General features: G+C 41.1%; 1 protein-coding gene across 2 annotated transcripts in view; it reads left to right on the top strand.

Annotated features, from left to right (window-relative positions):
* The window catches only part of ARHGAP26 (Rho GTPase activating protein 26), a 1,495,203-nt gene that overhangs the window by 1,046,198 nt on the left and 429,711 nt on the right, over positions 1 to 19,294 (top strand). For both annotated transcript variants that reach the window (XM_053717161.1, XM_053717160.1), the window contains exon 18: positions 3,716 to 3,875. In XM_053717161.1, the coding sequence (XP_053573136.1) occupies positions 3,716 to 3,875 (160 nt within the window). The remainder of the gene's footprint in view (positions 1 to 3,715; positions 3,876 to 19,294) is intronic.

Genomic DNA, 19,294 nt, shown 5'->3' with positions numbered 1-19,294 from the left:
CATTGTAAATAATGTAGTCGTTTTGCTTTTCTCAAAGTTACTGAGCAGCATATATCTATATAATATCTATTATATATATATATATATATATATATATATATATATATATATATATATATATATATAATCTTACCAATATAGGTAATCAATCTATTTAATGGATTTAGGAATTTACACTGATGTACTAAATTTTAATTAATTAAATTCCACATTGAAAACAGCTAAATTTGTCCTAAAATAATTGCTAGATCGTCTCACCCCATGTTTGCCTGTAATATATTTCATACAGCTGAGTAGTTACAATTGCCACCTGGCCCTTAACCTTGCGTACAGTGAGCTGCTCAGCCTCTTACAGGATGATCCAGTCCCCTTCTAGTTCATTCAGCCCAGGCAGTGGACCTTAAACTTGGCTGAAGTGGTTGCTAGTGCTTGAAGATGCGAAGCGGCCTTGGTATGTGATTTGTGCCCAAAGGGGATGGACTTGCTCCATAGTCCACCTGTGGCCTCTCTATTTGCTTACACTCTTTATTACCTCCTATTTGGCATGCAGCTGTGCGCACAAAGGTCGATCCGTGCGTGACCTCCCTACCTGCTGCATTGCTTAGAGTATACTGCCACTGTCCCCAGCTAATGCGGCCTGGCAGTCCACTGGGAATACTTTAAGCATCCCAATGGGCCCGTCTGGCCCTGATATTGTTATATACTAAGGTATTTCCTTCCGCAATCTTATGCAATAAATGTTTTAGTGTTTTAATGCATTCTGTCCATTACTAATACTGCTCTTGCTTCAAAGGGTATTATGGCTCCTTCTGTTTGTTCTTTACAGGAAGAATATACAACTTTTTCTCCTGAAAATATGAACTTCATTCGAACAACAGTGCTGAAATGATGGTGGCCATGCCTCTTTCAACTAAACTTAAAAAGGCCAGTTCAGAATGTACCTTTTTCTAGTTCAAAGCCTCCTAAGCTTAATGTTTCTAGTTATGAGACTGATGTGTCCTTAGAGCGGATGTTTTTTCTGTGTTGATCAAGAGTTTTCCTCTGATCATTTTACTGACATCTTTTTATTTCATTTTTTTTAAGCATATTCATTATCTTTTTAAGCAAATTTTTGCTTTCTTTCTTACTTACTTCTTACTTAGATTACATGATCCTAAAGTAGATGGGGATATACCAGTTAAATGTTATATACTGTTTAATACACCCTTGGTGTATTTCCTACTCCTGTTGCTGTTTTTGAGATTATATCCAGAAATTAGACTGTTAGGTATTCATTTTATTTCTTCTCAAAGCTTCTATTATTGAGCTTTTGGAAGCTAGTACCAAAACAATTGGGGCCATTTTTACTCTGGCTATAAGTTCTATCATTCCTTTGGAAGATCGTTCTGCCTTTACAGTCCTTTTAGTTAAGAAGTTTATTTCCTTCCTCAGGAGGTCTTATTTGCAAGCAAGTTATATTTTCAATCCAGTGATATTTATTTGCTGATGTGGCTGTTGCTTTATCTTTGTCTTTCTGGGAAATTTTCTTTTGATTCTGCCAGTGAGATTTTGTTAAACGTCTTTTGCTGTTTAGATGTGCAAAATCTTTCTTTTGTTGTCTCTCATTAATGCTAGAATATGTCTTTAGCTGTTCTTTCTAGAAAGTGCATTGTAATTATAATCTTGTCTGCTGACATGATTTCTAATTCCAGACGTTTACCTCTTTCTTTACAGAGAATTTGTTTCTGGTTTGGATTTCCATTATTTCTATGGTGTCTGGGTTAAGGAACTTTTTTTCTGCAGGACTAGTAGTCAGGGTCGGCTCCAGAACGAATGAAATGGGGGGGCATTTTTTTTCACGAGGGGGCATTTTTTGGGCAAGTTCTTCTCTGAAAGTGCCAGAAGTGAAGGGGTTAAGGGTACATGAGCAAAGGAGCTGAGAAACACTGCACTAGATCTTTTATAAACCGCCCATGGAAGTTATCAAGCAAATAAGCTTCTTTGTACAGAACTACCATTGTTTTCTTTTATCAGATGCCCACGAGACATTTCATGTGGGAAGTTACCATCCTGTCCACTGGTAGGAGGAAAACACCTCCTGTCCCCAACATACCGAGCTTTAAATCTACCCAACTACCCTGAATCCTCAGTTATTTATTTGCCTCCTTTAAGAGTGAGGTGACTGCTGAAGTGCTGACTTACTGAGAGGGGTTTGTGAGTCACCAGTTGTGAGACATTTTGGTCTAACAGACATAGATCTCATTGCCTTTCGCCTGATCACAAGCTGCTGTTTTTGTGACAGGTTTCTGGATCCACTGGCTATTCAAATTGATGCCCTATTGGTTCCCTAGTATTTCACCCTGATTTACTTTGTTTCTCCATTTGTGTTGTTGAACATTTAGTCTTAGAGAGGTTGTTCTGATGATATTAAATTATTTACAGACAATTAGTATGGAAGGCAAATAATTAAATAGTGCACATACATTGTGTGTTTATTTGCTTTCTAATTTTAATTGTCTGTAAATAAGTTAATGCACCATTGAAGTGTGCTTTTTTGTGTTTGGCTTTATTATAAATAAGAGGCCAGCAATACCAAGAGGACAGCTTGCTGGGAGGCTTCTAGTTTACATTTGTAGGCTATATCTGATTGTTGTTAATGCATCATTAGAGCACCCTTTCTTTTTTGCATGATTTTTCAAATGATTGATGGTTAACCCTATACTGATTGGAGAGGAGCTGCACCTGATACTTGAATAGGAAACTTTTTATAATATTGAATCTCTGGGACTACTTACTTCTTTGTGTATCACTGAATGCCACTTCATACTTTATGGGGTTATTTATTAAATAAATTAATTTATCAGGTAAGCATAAATGTTGTTTTCTTATCACAATAATTGCTGGTATGGGAATCACATTTCTCACTTATTATTTGTATTATATACATATGTTATGGGTGTGTGTGTTTATTTGGTAGATACAGAAATCATCACAGCGTCAAGCATTCTGACAGCTGGCCAATAGAATAGTTAAAGAGACAGGAAACCCCAATATTTTCTTTCATGATTCAAGTAGAACATACAATTTTAAACAACTTTTCACTTCTATGATCAAATTTGCTTCATTATCTTGTTATCCTTTGCTGATGGAACAGTAGTGCACTATTGGCAGCTAGATAAACACATATAGGTAGCCAATCACAAGAGACAATGAGCAGCTAGCTACCACTAGTGTAGGATATGTGCATATTCTTTTTCTACAAGAGATACCAAGAGAACAAAGCACTTTTTGAAAATAGACGTGAATTTAAAAGTGTCTTAAAATTGCATGCTCTATCTGAATCATGTAAGTTTAATTTTGACTTTTCTATCCCTTAGTTAGTTGAAAATCTTTTAGCAGTAGCAGCCCTTCTGTCCATGTTTGTTCATGACACTCATTACAGAGCTAATCTCAGATAGCTAAAGTAGAGCAGGTTTCATTGATTTTTAGCTGTTATTGCTGCTGTTTTGTGTTGTACTTTTCCACTTAGTCCCATTTTACTGAGTAAAATGAGTGTGAACTTAACTTTTAACTACTGAAGGTAGCTAGAAGGTAATAACAAATGGGGATTCCAGTGGTATTCTCATATACAAATTGTTTTTATACTATCAGCTACTCAGATTTTTTAATCTTAATTTATTCAATGAATTTGCATTATTTAATATCTTTTTTTTTTTTTTTTTGTCCCCAATTATAGTGTTGCTGCTAATCACAAACAAAACTTGATGACCGTTGCCAACCTAGGAGTGGTTTTTGGGCCTACTCTTTTACGCCCTCAAGAAGAAACAGTAGCTGCCATCATGGATATCAAATTCCAAAACATTGTGGTTGAAATTATTATTGAAAACCATGAAAAGGTAAACTCAAGTAAGAAAAATATTGCAAGTTCAGTGTTACCGTTTCGCTAGAAGTTTATACACATTTTAATTTACATCATTCTTAAAATAAGAAAAAAATGTTTCATTATAGCAGATTGCAGTTAGTGTGAATCCATTTTGTACCATTTAGTTTGTAATATTTTCCTCACATTCTTTGGTAACTTCATGTGAAGCTAATTTCAGTTATGTCTGTTTTCTTATCAAAGTGGGCAGGTGGAAACTTTCTTTAAGGTGAAGCTCCCTTCTCTACAAGTTGCAACGCTACTAGGGTTGCCACCTTAGCCATGTTTTCCTGGACACTTATGAGTTATACAGCATCAGGGCGTGTATAGAGGAACATGAATAGTGCTGCTCAGTGTCACTATTTGTGTGCTGTCTAGGGTTGAAATTCATGTCCCTACCTGTACACCCTGCAGCATGTATAACTCATAAGTGTCCAGGAAAACATGGCTGAGGTGCCAATCCTAAACGCTAACCTCTGCATTCTACTCAAATTAGTTTACTATAGTTGTGAGATATAACTGTTTCAGCAGACCTGTAAACCTGTTTCAGTAAGCATAAACTCAGTGGTTCTTGGTCATTGCTGATAATCATACATGACATGAACCCATTAATGAAATCACATATTCACAATATTTTGATGCCATTTTTATGAATAAAGACATGATTAGTTTTAAGTGTTTTATAAGCCTGATGAAACAGCAGAACTGTGAAGCATGTTGCTTTTTGAACCGATTTGTATTGAATACTCCTTATATTAAGAAGGGAACGATCCGTGTTTTATTAATGGGATAGTAAGGCAGAATTAAAGTTAATTGGATTAAATAAAGCATGAAATTTTAAGCAACATTTCAATTTACTTCTGTTATCTATTTGCTTACTTCTCGTTATCTTTTATTAAAGAGTAATATAGGGCTCTATTTAACAGCTGCCAGGCAGACAAAGTTCGCTGTCATGAACCTTGTCTGTCTAGCTTTGTGGCAAGCTGGCAGCAGTATGTTACCCTTCTCTGATTGTGCAATGCTGCCCCCTGATTGAGTGCGACCAATCATCCCAATCGGATTTAAATTATTGCTTTCCTCTACCTAAAGTGTTGCTCGCTCTGAGCAAGCCTGGAATACTGGGGCTCTGAAGCTGCTATTGCAGCTTGGTAAATGGAGTCCTTTGGCTGAATTTAGGAGCATGCATGTAGCCATCTTGCAGCAATGTTTGCAACATTGTTTATAGCAATGTGATACATGGTTGCAAATATTAGTGCTATTGACTGTAAAAAGACACCTGCACACTCCTATTAGCTGACCTAGCTTTCCATTCCAAAATAGATACCAAGAGAATTACGCATACTGATTACAAAATTAAATTAGAAAGTTGTTTAAAGTTGCATGCTCTATCTGAATCATGAAAATTTCATATAGACTTTACATTCCCTTTAAGTAAGAGTTAATTTGGATTTCTGCTGCACAGCCAATCTTCTACAAAGAATGTGTGGGGATTGTCTCAAGCAGATGGGGGTCACCTGTGTTCAGCTACCTAGGTGCAAACTGTACCAAACTGACACCTACTATTTGGTGTTTACTTGTGAGTATCTGATTTATAGGTTACTTACATATTTGGTAATCAGAGATATTATGCTATAGGAGCTCAATTTGTTACTGATGTCTGATATTGTTGCTTGGAGAGAAGCAGCCTCGTCCAGAAACTAAAATCTTGTTAAAAGGATTTTCTGTGTGGCAGATATTAGTCATCTATAGCTTTTGAACTGTGGAATAATCTTTGTGGTTGATACTTCATTGCTTTATGTTATCAATGGATTTGAGTACTGATCGGTGGCTCCTCTTGTAATTTGATGATTGATTATTTTATAAAGAGAGTTGAGGAAGTGAAGGCCATGTAAAAAAAGTCCATATATTAAAGAGTGCTATTTAAATGCGTTAATAATTTTTGTGTGACAATGGAGAAGCTAAACCAGATTAAAGTGATTTTCAAAGTCAGGAGTTTTATCTGTACAACTGTTCCCTTGTCCCGATGGGCAGATTGTTCACTGAGTTTTCAGAATGATTTACATTGATTTATTAACTGACAGTGGCATAACTTACTAGCATAACTGTTATTTTTTCCAAACTTGAAATATATTTTCTCTTACATGGTGTATCCAGTCCACGGATTCATCCTTACTTGTGGGATATTCTCAATCCCTACAGGAAGTGGCAAAGAGAGCACACAGCAGAGCTGTCCATATAGCTCCCCTCAGGCTCCGCCCCCCCCCCCCTGTCATTCTCTTTGCCGCTCTAACAAGTAGCATCTCCACGGGAGGGTAAAGTGAATGTGGTGTTAGATTTGTAGTTTTTATTTCTTCAATCAAGAGTTTGTTATTTTAAAATAGTGCCGGTTTGTACTATTTACTCTGAGGCAGAAAGTGATGAAGATTTCTGCTGAGAGGAAAAAGATTTTAGCATGTTGTAACTAAAATCCATGGCTGTTCCCACACAGGACTGTTGAGTACCGGAGAACTTCAGTTGGGGGGAACAGTTTGCAGGCTTAACTGCTTATGGTAGGCTCAGTCACTTTTTTTCTAACAAGACTTGGTAATGCTAGAAGACTGACAGAAATCCCCATGTGGGAAGGTAAGCCATATTCTGAGACTCAGTATAGAAGGATGGCTTAGTTAAAGGGCTTAAATCACTGGTGGACACTGTTATGGGGAAAATCGATTATTTTATTCTATAATCTGATATTTGCACAAGTGTTTATTACGCTTGGAACACTTTTTGGGGTTTTATACGCCTGGCATATTTTTAGACACCTAATTTGGCTTAGGAAGGCCCCACAACTCCGGAGTGAAGAAGGAGGGGGCCTAATTTTCGCGCCTCAGTTGCACAGTTCTTTTGCAAGACAGCTTCATGCAGCTTCACGTGTAGAGTCCAGAGATTGCAGGAGGACTCCAGGGAGGCTTGTTTTCGTCCAAAACTAATCCCCAAGGAAGGTAGGGCCACAGCAGAGACTGTGGCATGGTGCTGTAGTGTGTTAAACCGGTGGCCTGCTTCAATTTGCTCCGGTTTGGGCAATAAGGGGTTAATTGACTTGAAACTTGGTGTGCTATCATTTCAAAGCATTAGGATCGTATGGTGAAAATTTCATAAAGATTGGATGTTTTTTTGAGATTCGGTAAAAAAGTGTGCGCTTTTTATTATTTAAAGGCACAGTAACGTTTTTTCAAAAAGTGTATTTTTCAGTATTTGAGTGCTGTCTAAGTCTGTCTAACATAACTGAGCCTACAGATAGACCCTGTTCTATGTGTTTAAAGTGTGCTAAGGTATCTAAACATTTTAATGACCATGCAGTGACACTTAAAAATGTAGCCCAAGATGATTTTTTGACGGAAGGTAATGAGGATAGTCCTCCTTCCTCTCCCCATGTGTCAACACCAGTTACGCCCGCGCAAGCGTTGCCTAGTACCTCTAGCGCATGGGGCCCTATTACTTTACAGCAATTAGCAGCAGTCATGGATAATTCCCTTGCAGCATTTTTATCCAAACTGCCAGTTTTTCCAAAGAAGCGTGATAGCTCAGTTTTAAGAACAGAGGATGAGCAATCAGAAGCTTTGGATGATTTATCTGTTGTACCCTCACAACACTCTGAGGTGGCAGTGAGGTATGGTCTGTCCGAGGGAGAAATTTCTGACACAGGAAAAGTTTCTCAGCGGGCACAGTCAGATTCCTTAGCGTTTAAATTTAAGCTGGAACACCTCCGCGTACTGCTTAAGGAGGTTTTAGCTACGCTGGATGATTGTGGCCCCATGGTGGTCCCAGAAAAATTGTGTAAAATGGACAGGTTTTTAGAGGTCCCTGTATACACTGATGCGTTTCCGATCCCGAAGAGGGTGGCGGATATTGTAACTAGGGAGTGGGAGAGACCAGGTGTACCTTTTGTCCCCCCCCCCCCTATCTTTAAGAAAATGTTCCCCATAAATGACCCCAGGCGGGACGCGTGGCAGACGGTCCCTAAGGTAGAGGGAGCAGTTTCAACACTTGCTAAGCGTACAACTATACCAATAGAAGACAGTTGTGCTTTTAAAGATCCTATGAATAAAAAATTGGAAGGTTTGCTGAAGAAAATGTTTGTTCAGCAAGGTTTCCTTCTTCAGCCAATTGCCTGCATTATTCCTGTAACTACTGCAGCGGCTTTTTGGTTTGAGGCGCTGGAGGAGTCGCTCCAGAGGGAGACTTCATATGATGAAGACATGGATAGAATTCATGCTCTAAAGCTGGCTAATTCTTTTATCACTGATGCCGCTCTCCAATTAGCTAAGTTAGCGGTGAAAAATTCAGGTTTTGCCATTATGGCGCGAAGAGCACTTTGGCTCAAATCATGGTCGGCTGACGTGTCGTCCAAAGTTGAAAGAAATTATCGCGGATATCACTGGGGGGAAGGGCCATGCCCTCCCGCAGGATAGACTGTTTAAGGCCAAAAACAAGGCTAATTTTCGCTCCTTTCGCAACTTCAGGAGCGGACCTGCTTCATCCTCTGCTGCCGCAAAGCAAGAGGGTTACGCTTCACAGCCCAAAGCAACCTGGAAACCCTTGCAGGGCTGGAATAAGGGTAAACAGGCCAAGAAGCCTGCGCCTGCTACCAAGACAGCATGAAGGGGTAGCCCCCGATCCGGGACCGGATCTAGTAGGGGGCAGACTTTCTCTCTTTGCTCAGGCTTGGGCAAGAGATGTTCCAGATTCCTGGGTATTAGAAATCGTTGCTCAGGGGTATCTTCTAGAATTCAAGGACTCTCCCCCAAGGGGAAGGTTCCACATTTCTCGTTTGTCTTCAGACCAGACAAAGAAACAGGCGTTCTTCCGCTGTGTAGAAGATCTTCTAAAGATGGGAGTGATACACCCAGTTCCAATTGCAGAACAAGGACTGGGATTTTCTTCTGTTAAGTGTGATCAGTCCACGGGTCATCATTACTTCTGGGATATTACTCCTCCCCAACAGGAAGTGCAAGAGGATTCACCCAGCAGAGCTGCATATAGCTCCTCCCCTCTACGTCACTCCCAGTCATTCTCTTGCACCCAACGACTAGATAGGATGTGTGAGAGGACTATGGTGATTATACTTAGTTTTATATCTTCAATCAAAAGTTTGTTATTTTAAAATAGCACCGGAGTGTGTTATTATCTCTCTGGCAGAGTTTGAAGAAGAATCTACCAGAGTTTTTGTTATGATTTTAGCCGGAGTAGTTAAGATCATATTGCTGTTTCTCGGCCATCTGAGGAGAGGTAAACTTCAGATCAGGGGACAGCGGGCAGATGAATCTGCATAGAGGTATGTAGCAGCTTTTATTTTCTGATAATGGAATTGATGAGAAAATCCTGCCATACCGATATAATGTCATGTATGTATACTTTACACTTCAGTATTCTGGGGAATGGTACTTCACTAGAATTACACTGTAAGAAATACATAAAGCTGTTTAATAACTAGAGATTATGTTTAACGTTTTTGCTGGAATGTAAAATCGTTTTCATTTACTGAGGTACTGAGTGAATAAATGTTTGGGCACTATTTTTCCACTTGGCAGTTGCTTAATCTGTTTTCTGACAGTTTCTGTTCTCCCTCACTGCTGTGTGTGAGGGGGAGGGGCCGTTTTTTGGCGCTTTTACTACACATCAAATATTTCAGTCAGCAACTCATTGTATTCCCTGCATGATCCGGTTCATCTCTACAGAGCTCAGGGGTCTTCAAAACTTATTTTGAGGGAGGTAATTTCTCTCAGCAGAGCTGTGAGAATTATAGTTTGACTGAGATAAAAAACGTTTATTCTGTAATTTGTTTCCTGCTTTCAGAATTTGTTATCTTTGCTAATGGGATTAAACCTTTGCTAAAGTTGTGTTATTTACAAGGATTGAGGCTATAACTGTTTCAATTTATTAATTTTCAACTGTCATAGATCTTCTGTGCTTCTTAAAGGCACAGTACGTTTTAATATTATTCTAATTGAATTGTATTTCCAAGTTACAAGTTTATTTGCTAGTGTGTTAAACATGTCTAATTCAGAGGATGATACCTGTGTCATTTGTTGCAATGCCAAAGTGGAGCCCAATAGAAATTTATGTACTAACTGTATTGATGCTACTTTAAATAAAAGTCAATCTGTACAAATTGAACAAATTTCACCAAACAACGAGGGGAGAGTTATGCCGACTAACTCGCCTCACGTGTCCGTACCTACATCTCCCGCTCACAGGGAGGTGCGTGATATTGTAGCGCCGAGTACATCTGGGCGGCCATTACAAATCACATTACAGGATATGGCTACTGTTATGACTGAGGTTTTGGCTAAATTACCAGAGCTAAGAGGTAAGCGTGATCACTCTGGGGTGAGAACAGAGTGCGCTGATAATATTAGGGCCATGTCAGACACTGCGTCACAGGTGGCAGAACATGAGGACGGAGAGCTTCATTCTGTGGGTGACGGTTCTGATCCAAACAGACTGGATTCAGATATTTCAAATTTTAAATTTAAACTGGAAAACCTCCGTGTATTACTAGGGGAGGTGTTAGCGGCTCTGAATGATTGTAACACAGTTGCAATACCAGAGAAAATGTGTAGGTTGGATAAATATTTTGCTGGTACCGACGAGTACTGAGGTTTTTCCTATACCTAAGAGACTTACTGAAATTGTTACTAAGGAGTGGGATAGACCCGGTGTGCCGTTCTCACCCCCTCCGATATTTAGAAAAATGTTTCCAATAGACGCCACCACAAGGGACTTATGGCAAACGGTCCCTAAGGTGGAGGGAGCAGTTTCTACCTTAGCTAAGCGTACCACTATCCCGGTGGAGGATAGCTGTGCTTTTTCAGATCCAATGGATAAAAAATTAGAGGGTTACCTTAAGAAAATGTTTGTTCAACAAGGTTTTATATTGCAACCCCTTGCATGCATTGCGCCGATCACGGCTGCAGCGGCATTCTGGATTGAGTCTCTGGAAGAGAACATTGGTTCAGCTACTCTGGACGACATTACGGACAGGCTTAGAGTCCTTAAACTAGCTAATTCATTCATTTCGGAGGCCGTAGTACATCTTACTAAACTTAAGGCGAAGGGCGCTGTGGCTAAAATCCTGGTCAGCTGATGTTACTTCTAAGTCTAAATTGCTTAATATACCTTTCAAAGGGCAGACCTTATTCGGGCCCGGGTTGAAAGAGATTATCGCTGACATTACAGGAGGTAAAGGCCATGCCCTGCCTCAGGACAAAGCCAAAGCCAAGACTAGACAGTCTAATTTTCGTTCCTTTCGTAATTTCAAAGCAGGAGCAGCATCAACTTCCTCTGCACCAAAACAGGAAGGAGCTGTTGCTCGCTACAGACAAGGCTGGATACCTAACCAGTCCTGGAACAAGGGCAAGCAGACTAGGAAACCTGCTGCTGCCCCTAAAACAGCATGAATTGAGGGCCCCCGATCCGGGGTCGGATCTAGTGGGGGGCAGACTTTCTCTCTTCGCCCAGGCTTGGGCAAGAGATGTTCAGGATCCCTGGGCGCTAGAGATAATATCTCAGGGATACCTTCTGGACTTCAAATACTCTCCTCCAAGAGAGAGATTTCATCTGTCAAGATTGTCAACAATCCAGACAAAGAAAGAGGCGTTTCTACGCTGCGTACAAGAGCTCTTGTTAATGGGAGTAATCCATCCAGTTCCACGATCGGAACAGGGACAGGGGTTTTACTCAAATCTGTTTGTGGTTCCCAAAAAAGAGGGAACTTTCAGACCAATCCTGGACTTAAAGATCCTAAACAAATTCCTAAGAGTTCCATCGTTCAAGATGGAGACTATTCGGACAATTTTACCTATGATCCAAGAGGGTCAGTACATGACCACTGTAGATTTAAAAGATGCTTACCTTCACATACCGATTCACAAAGATCATTATCGGTACCTAAGGTTTGTCTTCCTAGACAGGCATTACCAGTTTGTGGCTCTTCCATTCGGATTGGCTACAGCTCCAAGAATCTTCACAAAGGTTCTGGGTGCTCTTCTGGCGGTACTAAGACCGCGGGGAATCTCGGTAGCTCCATACCTAGACGACATTCTGATACAAGCTTCAAGCTTTCAAACTGCCAAGTCTCATACAGAGTTAGTGCTGGCATTTCTAAGGTCACATGGATGGAAGGTGAACGAAAAGAAAAGTTCACTCGTTCCACTCACAAGAGTTCCCTTCCTGGGGACTCTTATAGATTCTGTAGAAATGAAGATTTACCTGACAGAGGACAGGCTAACAAGACTTCAAAGTGCTTGCCGCACCCTTCATTCCGTTCAACACCCGTCAGTGGCTCAATGCATGGAGGTAATCGGCTTAATGGTAGCGGCAATGGACATAGTACCCTTTGCACGCTTACACCTCAGACCACTGCAACTGTGCATGCTAAGTCAGTGGAATGGGGATTACTCAGACTTATCCCCTTCTCTGAATCTGGATCAAGAGACCAGAAATTCTCTTCTATGGTGGCTTTCTCGGCCACATCTGTCCAGGGGGATGCCATTCAGCAGACCAGACTGGACAATTGTAACAACAGACGCCAGCCTTCTAGGTTGGGGTGCCGTCTGGAATTCTCTGAAGGCTCAGGGACAATGGAGTCAGGAGGAGAGTCTCCTGCCAATAAACATTCTGGAATTGAGAGCAGTTCTCAATGCCCTCCTGGCTTGGCCCCAGTTGACAACTCGGGGGTTCATCAGGTTTCAGTCGGACAACATCACGACTGTAGCTTACATCAACCATCAGGGAGGGACAAGAAGCTCCCTAGCTATGATGGAAGTATTAAAGATAATTCGCTGGGCAGAGTCTCACTCTTGCCACCTGTCAGCAATCCACATCCCGGGAGTGGAGAACTGGGAGGCGGATTTCTTAAGTCGTCAGACTTTTCATCCGGGGGAGTGGGAACTTCATCCGGAGGTCTTTGCCCAAATACTTCGACGTTGGGGCAAACCAGAGATAGATCTCATGGCGTCTCGACAGAACGCCAAGCTTCCTCGTTACGGGTCCAGATCCAGGGATCCAGGAGCAGTCCTGATAGATGCTCTGACAGCACCTTGGGACTTCAGGATGGCTTACGTGTTTCCACCCTTCCCGTTACTTCCTCGATTGATTGCCAGAATCAAACAAGAGAGAGCATCAGTGATTCTAATAGCACCTGCGTGGCCACGCAGGACTTGGTATGCAGACCTGGTGGACTTGTCATCCTGTCCACCTTGGTCTCTACCTCTGAAACAGGACCTTCTGATACAGGGTCCCTTCAAACATCAAAATCTAACTTCTCTGAAGCTGACTGCTTGGAAATTGAACGCTTGATTTTATCAAGACGTGGGTTTTCTGAGTCGGTTATTGATACCTTAATACAGGCTAGGAAACCTGTTACCAGAAAGATTTACCATAAGATATGGCGTAAATACCTATATTGGTGTGAATCCAAAGGTTACTCTTGGAGTAAGGTTAGGATTCCTAGGATATTGTCTTTTCTACAAGAAGGTTTAGAAAAGGGTTTATCTGCTAGTTCATTAAAGGGACAGATCTCAGCTCTGTCCATTCTGTTACACAAACGTCTGTCAGAAGTTCCTGATGTCCAGGCTTTTTGTCAGGCTTTGGCCAGGATTAAGCCTGTGTTTAAAACTGTTGCTCCACCATGGAGTTTAAACCTTGTTCTTAATGTTTTACAGGGCGTTCCGTTTGAACCCCTTCATTCCATTGATATAAAGTTGTTATCTTGGAAAGTTCTATTTTTAATGGCTATTTCCTCGGCTCGAAGAGTCTCTGAATTATCAGCCTTACATTGTGATTCTCCTTATTTGATTTTTCATTCGGATAAGGTAGTCCTGCGTACTAAACCTGGGTTCTTACCTAAGGTAGTTACTAACAGGAATATCAATCAAGAGATTGTTGTTCCTTCTTTATGCCCAAATCCTTCTTCAAAGAAGGAACGTCTACTGCACAACCTGGATGTAGTCCGTGCTCTAAAATTTTACTTACAGGCAACTAAGGAATTTCGACAAACGTCTTCTCTGTTTGTCATTTACTCTGGGCAGAGGAGAGGTCAAAAAGCTTCCGCTACCTCTCTTTCTTTTTGGCTTCGTAGCATAATTCGTTTAGCTTATGAGACTGCTGGACAGCAGCCTCCTGAAAGAATTACAGCTCATTCTACTAGAGCTGTGGCTTCCACTTGGGCCTTCAAGAATGAGGCCTCTGTTGAACAGATTTGCAAGGCTGCAACTTGGTCTTCGCTTCATACTTTTTCCAAATTTTACAAATTTGACACTTTTGCTTCATCGGAGGCTATTTTTGGGAGAAAGGTTCTTCAGGCAGTGGTTCCTTCTGTATAAAGAGCCTGCCTATCCCTCCCGTCATCCGTGTACTTTTGCTTTGGTATTGGTATCCCAGAAGTAATGATGACCCGTGGACTGATCACACTTAACAGAAGAAAACATAATTTATGCTTACCTGATAAATTCCTTTCTTCTGTAGTGTGATCAGTCCACGGCCCGCCCTGTTTTTAAGGCAGGTAAATATTTTTTAATTTATACTCCAGTCACCACTTCACCCTTGACTTTTCCTTTCTCGTTGGTCCTTGGTCGAATGACTGGGAGTGACGTAGAGGGGAGGAGCTATATGCAGCTCTGCTGGGTGAATCCTCTTGCACTTCCTGTTGGGGAGGAGTAATATCCCAGAAGTAATGATGACCCGTGGACTGATCACACTACAGAAGAAAGGAATTTATCAGGTAAGCATAAATTATGTTTTACTCAAATCTGTTTGTAGTTCCCAAAAAGGAAGGAACTTTCAGGCCAATCCTGGATCTAAAAATTCTAAACAAATTCCTCAGAGTTCCACCTTTCAAAATGGAAACCATTCGGACAATCTTGCCGATGATCCAGGAAGGTCAATATATGACTACCGTGGATCTAAAGGATGCGTACCTACATATTCCTTTTCACAAAGATCATCATCAGTTCCTAAGGTTCGCCTTTCTGGACACGCATTACCAGTTCGTGGCCCTTCCTTTCGGGTTGGCCACCGCTCCCAGAATTTTCACAAAGGTGCTAGGATCCCTTCTAGCGGTACTAAGACCGCGGGGCATTGCAGTAGCACCTTACCTAGACGACATCTTAATACAGGCGTCGTCTTTTCACAGAGCCAAGGCTCATACAGACATTGTTCTGGCTTTTCTAAGGTCTCACGGCTGGAAGGTGAACGTGGTAAAGAGTTCTCTGTCCCCGCTCACAAGGGTTCCCTTCCTGGGAACACTAATAGACTCGGTAGAAATGAAAATATTTCTGACAGAGGTCAGGAAGTCAAAACTTTTAACTACTTGCCGAGTTCTTCATTCCATTCCTCGGCCTTCTGTGGCTCAATGCATGGAGGAAATCGGATTAATGGTTGCGGCAATGGACGTTGTCCCTTTTGTCCGAATTCATCTAAGACCATTGCAACTGTGCATGCTCAAACAGTGGAATGGGGATTATGCAGATTTGTCTCCTCAAATACAAATGGACCAGAAAACCAGAGACTCTCTTCTCTGGTGGTTGTCTCAGGATCACCTGTCTCAGGGAATGAGCTTCCGCAGACCGGAGTGGATCATTGTCACGACCGATGCAAGTCTGTTAGGCTGGGGTGCGGTCTGGGACTCCCTGAAAGCTCAGGGTCTATGGTCTCGGGAAGAATCTCTTCTCCCGATAAACATTTTGGAACTGAGAGCGATATTCAATACGCTCCAGGCATGGCCTCAACTAGCGGAGGCCAAATTCATCAGATTTCAGTCGGACAACATCACGACTGTAGCGTACATCAATCATCAGGGAGGAACAAAGAGTTCTCTAGCTATGAAGGAAGTAACCAAGATCATCAAATGGGCGGAGGATCACTCCTGCCATCTATCTGCAATTCACATCCCAGGAGTAGACAACTGGGAGGCGGATTTTCTGAGTCGTCAGACTTTTCATCCGGGGGAGTGGGAACTCCACCCGGAGGTTTTTGCTCAGCTGACCCACCTATGGGGCATTCCAGAATTGGATCTGATGGCGTCCCGTCAGAACGCCAAACTTCCCCTTTACGGATCCAGGTCCAGGGATCCCAAGGCGGCATTGATAGATGCTTTAGTAGCGCCTTGGTCATTCAGTCTAGCTTATGTCTTTCCACCGTTTCCTCTTCTCCCTCGGCTAGTAGCCAGAATCAAACAGGAGAAGGCTTCGGTAATTCTGATAGCGCCTGCGTGGCCACGCAGGACTTGGTATGCAGACTTAGTGGACATGTCTTCGGTTCCACCATGGAAACTGCCATCGAGGCAGGATCTTCTAATACAAGGTCCATTCAAGCATCCAAATCTAGTTTCTCTGCAACTGACTGCTTGGAGATTGAACGCTTAATTCTAGCTAAGCGTGGGTTCTCTGAATCAGTTATAGATACTCTGATCCAGGCCAGAAAGCCTGTCACCAGGAAAATTTACCATAAGATATGGCGGAAATATCTTTGTTGGTGTGAATCCAAGGGTTACTCGTGGAGTAAGATTAGGATTCCAAGGATATTTTCTTTTCTCCAAGAAGGATTGGAGAAAGGTTTGTCAGCTAGTTCCTTAAAGGGACAGATATCTGCTCTGTCTATCCTGTTACACAAGCGTCTGGCAGCTGTACCAGACGTTCAGGCATTTGCACAGGCCCTAGTTAGAATCAAGCCTGTCTACAAACCTGTGGCGCCTCCATGGAGTCTAAATTTAGTTCTTTCAGTTCTTCAAGGGGTTCCGTTTGAACCTTTACATTCCATAGATATTAAGTTATTATCTTGGAAAGTTTTGTTTTTGGTAGCTATTTCTTCTGCTCGAAGAGTTTCAGAATTGTCTGCTTTGCAGTGTAATTCACCCTATCTGGTGTTCCATGCAGATAAGGTTGTTTTGCGTACCAAACCTGGTTTCCTTCCAAAAGTGGTTTCTAATAAGAATATTAACCAGGAAATGGTTGTTCCTTCTCTGTGCCCTAATCCAGTTTCTAAGAAGGAACGAATGTTACACAATCTTGATGTGGTTCGTGCTTTAAAATTCTATTTAAATGCAACTAAAGATTTCAGACAAACATCATCCTTGTTTGTTGTCTATTCTGGTAAGAGGAGAGGTCAGAAAGCGACTGCTACCTCTCTTTCCTTCTGGCTGAAAAGCATCATCCGATTGGCTTATGAGACTGCTGGACAGCAGCCTCCTGAACGAATTACAGCTCATTCCACCAGAGCTGTGGCTTCCACATGGGCTTTCAAGAATGAGGCTTCTGTTGAACAGATTTGTAAGGCAGCGACTTGGTCTTCACTGCATACATTTGCCAAATTTTACAAATTCAATACTTTTGCTTCTTCGGAGGCTATTTTTGGGAGAAAGGTTTTGCAAGCAGTGGTGCCTTCCGTTTAGGTTACCTGACTTGTTCCCTCCCTTCATCCGTGTCCTAAAGCTTTGGTATTGGTATCCCACAAGTAAGGATGAATCCGTGGATTGGATACACCATGTAAGAGAAAACAGAATTTATGCTTACCTGATAAATTACTTTCTCTTACGGTGTATCCAGTCCACGGCCCGCCCTGGCAATTAAGTCAGGTTCAAATTTATTTTTGTAAAACTACAGTCACCACTGCACCCTATGGTTTCTCCTTTTTCTCCTAACCGTCGGTCGAATGACTGGGGGGGCGGAGCCTGAGGGGAACTATATGGACAGCTCTGCTGTGTGCTCTCTTTGCCACTTCCTGTAGGGATTGAGAATATCCCACAAGTGAGGATGAATCCGTGGACTGGATACACCGTAAGAGAAAGTAATTTATCAGGTAAGCATAAATTCTGTTTTTAAGATGACTTTTTAGAAGGGAAGTACATATATTCGTTTTGCACTTAGTAAAAAAAAATGCTGCAAACAATTATCTCTACAAATCCAGATAATTGTGTGTTTCACTTTTTTTTATAAATAAATCCAGTGTTTAAAAGAGCCAAATACGTCAGCATAAATAACAAATACCGAAATGCATGTCTACTTTTTAGATACAACAAAGAAACTAATACTTTAACATAAGGGTTGACACATGTATTTGTAATTTAGTTATCTCTCAGAATACTGAACAGTCATTTAACCTTTTTTAGGAGATACAGGTATGATTTTATTTAGGAAAGTATGCAGGAGAATTTGAAAAGTTAGAGTTTAGAAACTAAGGTTTCTCCATGGGATCTGACAAATTTTAGTATAGCATGTTTTATTATGTGTAGTACAGTACAACTTTGTAATGTACTTTCATAATTTCTGTTGCTCCCTATTCGTAATTGAAGTCTAAAAATTGTGGGCTTTCCAATTTTCAGACTTAGAATGGCACTTTACAGGCTTCAAAAACCTAAAACTGATGCAGATCTGTTCCTAACTGGCCTCAGCAGGGTCATCAAATATAGAAGTGCAAAACAATGCAAGTGGCTAGCAAGCCTGGATTGGCTTCTCCAAATAAGGCAAGTGGGTGGGTGGATCTTGGTTTTCCAAAAATAATTGCAGCAAACATGGGGTTAATGCATTTAAAACATATGACATTAATTTGGTATGTTAATTAATTGAAAGACCAGAAAATCATTACAAGGTGTTATATCCCTTTAATGAGCAATTGAAAATAACAGTTGTGTAGAATCTGAGAGCCGAATACTTTGCATGGTTAGACTTACACTAATTCATCAAAAACTTAATATAGTAGTTTGGTAAACAGCTATATAAACTATTAACCTTTTCCCTGCACATGACGAGAACATAATGCAAGGAGATTGACGATCCAATGTTTTTGTCTATGATCCCCCTCACTGCATGTCAAGATCATTAGGGTGTAGTGAGCGTCACTCTCAAAGCTGCATGGGAGTGCCAATGATGTTACCACAAGTGTCTGGTGATGTCACAGAGGGGGCGGAACCAGGAAATGACAGTAAAGGTAGCTGATTGGGGGAGGTTGTCAAAACACATTAATCTCAGCTGATCTCTGCTCTCTTTCTTTTGCCACAGACCTCCAAAACCTCTTATTTCAAGAGAAAGAAAAACATTATTTATGTACTGGCAAAAAAGGCCCCCTCTAGCTTATTTCATAACCCCCAAAAGCCTGTATGGTTCATATTTTGCACTGGCTAACCCTTGATGAAAATGTAATCACTAAGGTGATTGCAGTAACAAGAGAGGTCATCTGACCATTGCCAATATTATTCACAAAATCTTAACAAAAATATACTTTTTTTTTTTTTTTTTTTTTTTTTTACATTTTTTGTTCCAGCTTTCTTACATTCCATGAAATATAAATATTATGGGCCAGATTACGAGTGGCTCGTTAATAGATATGTCTGAGCGAAAAGAGATTTGTCGTGGCTGTTTG

Source organism: Bombina bombina, chromosome 6 (genome assembly GCF_027579735.1).
Source record: "Bombina bombina isolate aBomBom1 chromosome 6, aBomBom1.pri, whole genome shotgun sequence".
NCBI lineage: Eukaryota > Metazoa > Chordata > Amphibia > Anura > Bombinatoridae > Bombina > Bombina bombina.
Note: the sequence above shows the minus strand (reverse complement) of the source record. Positions and strands in the feature narration are given on the sequence as shown.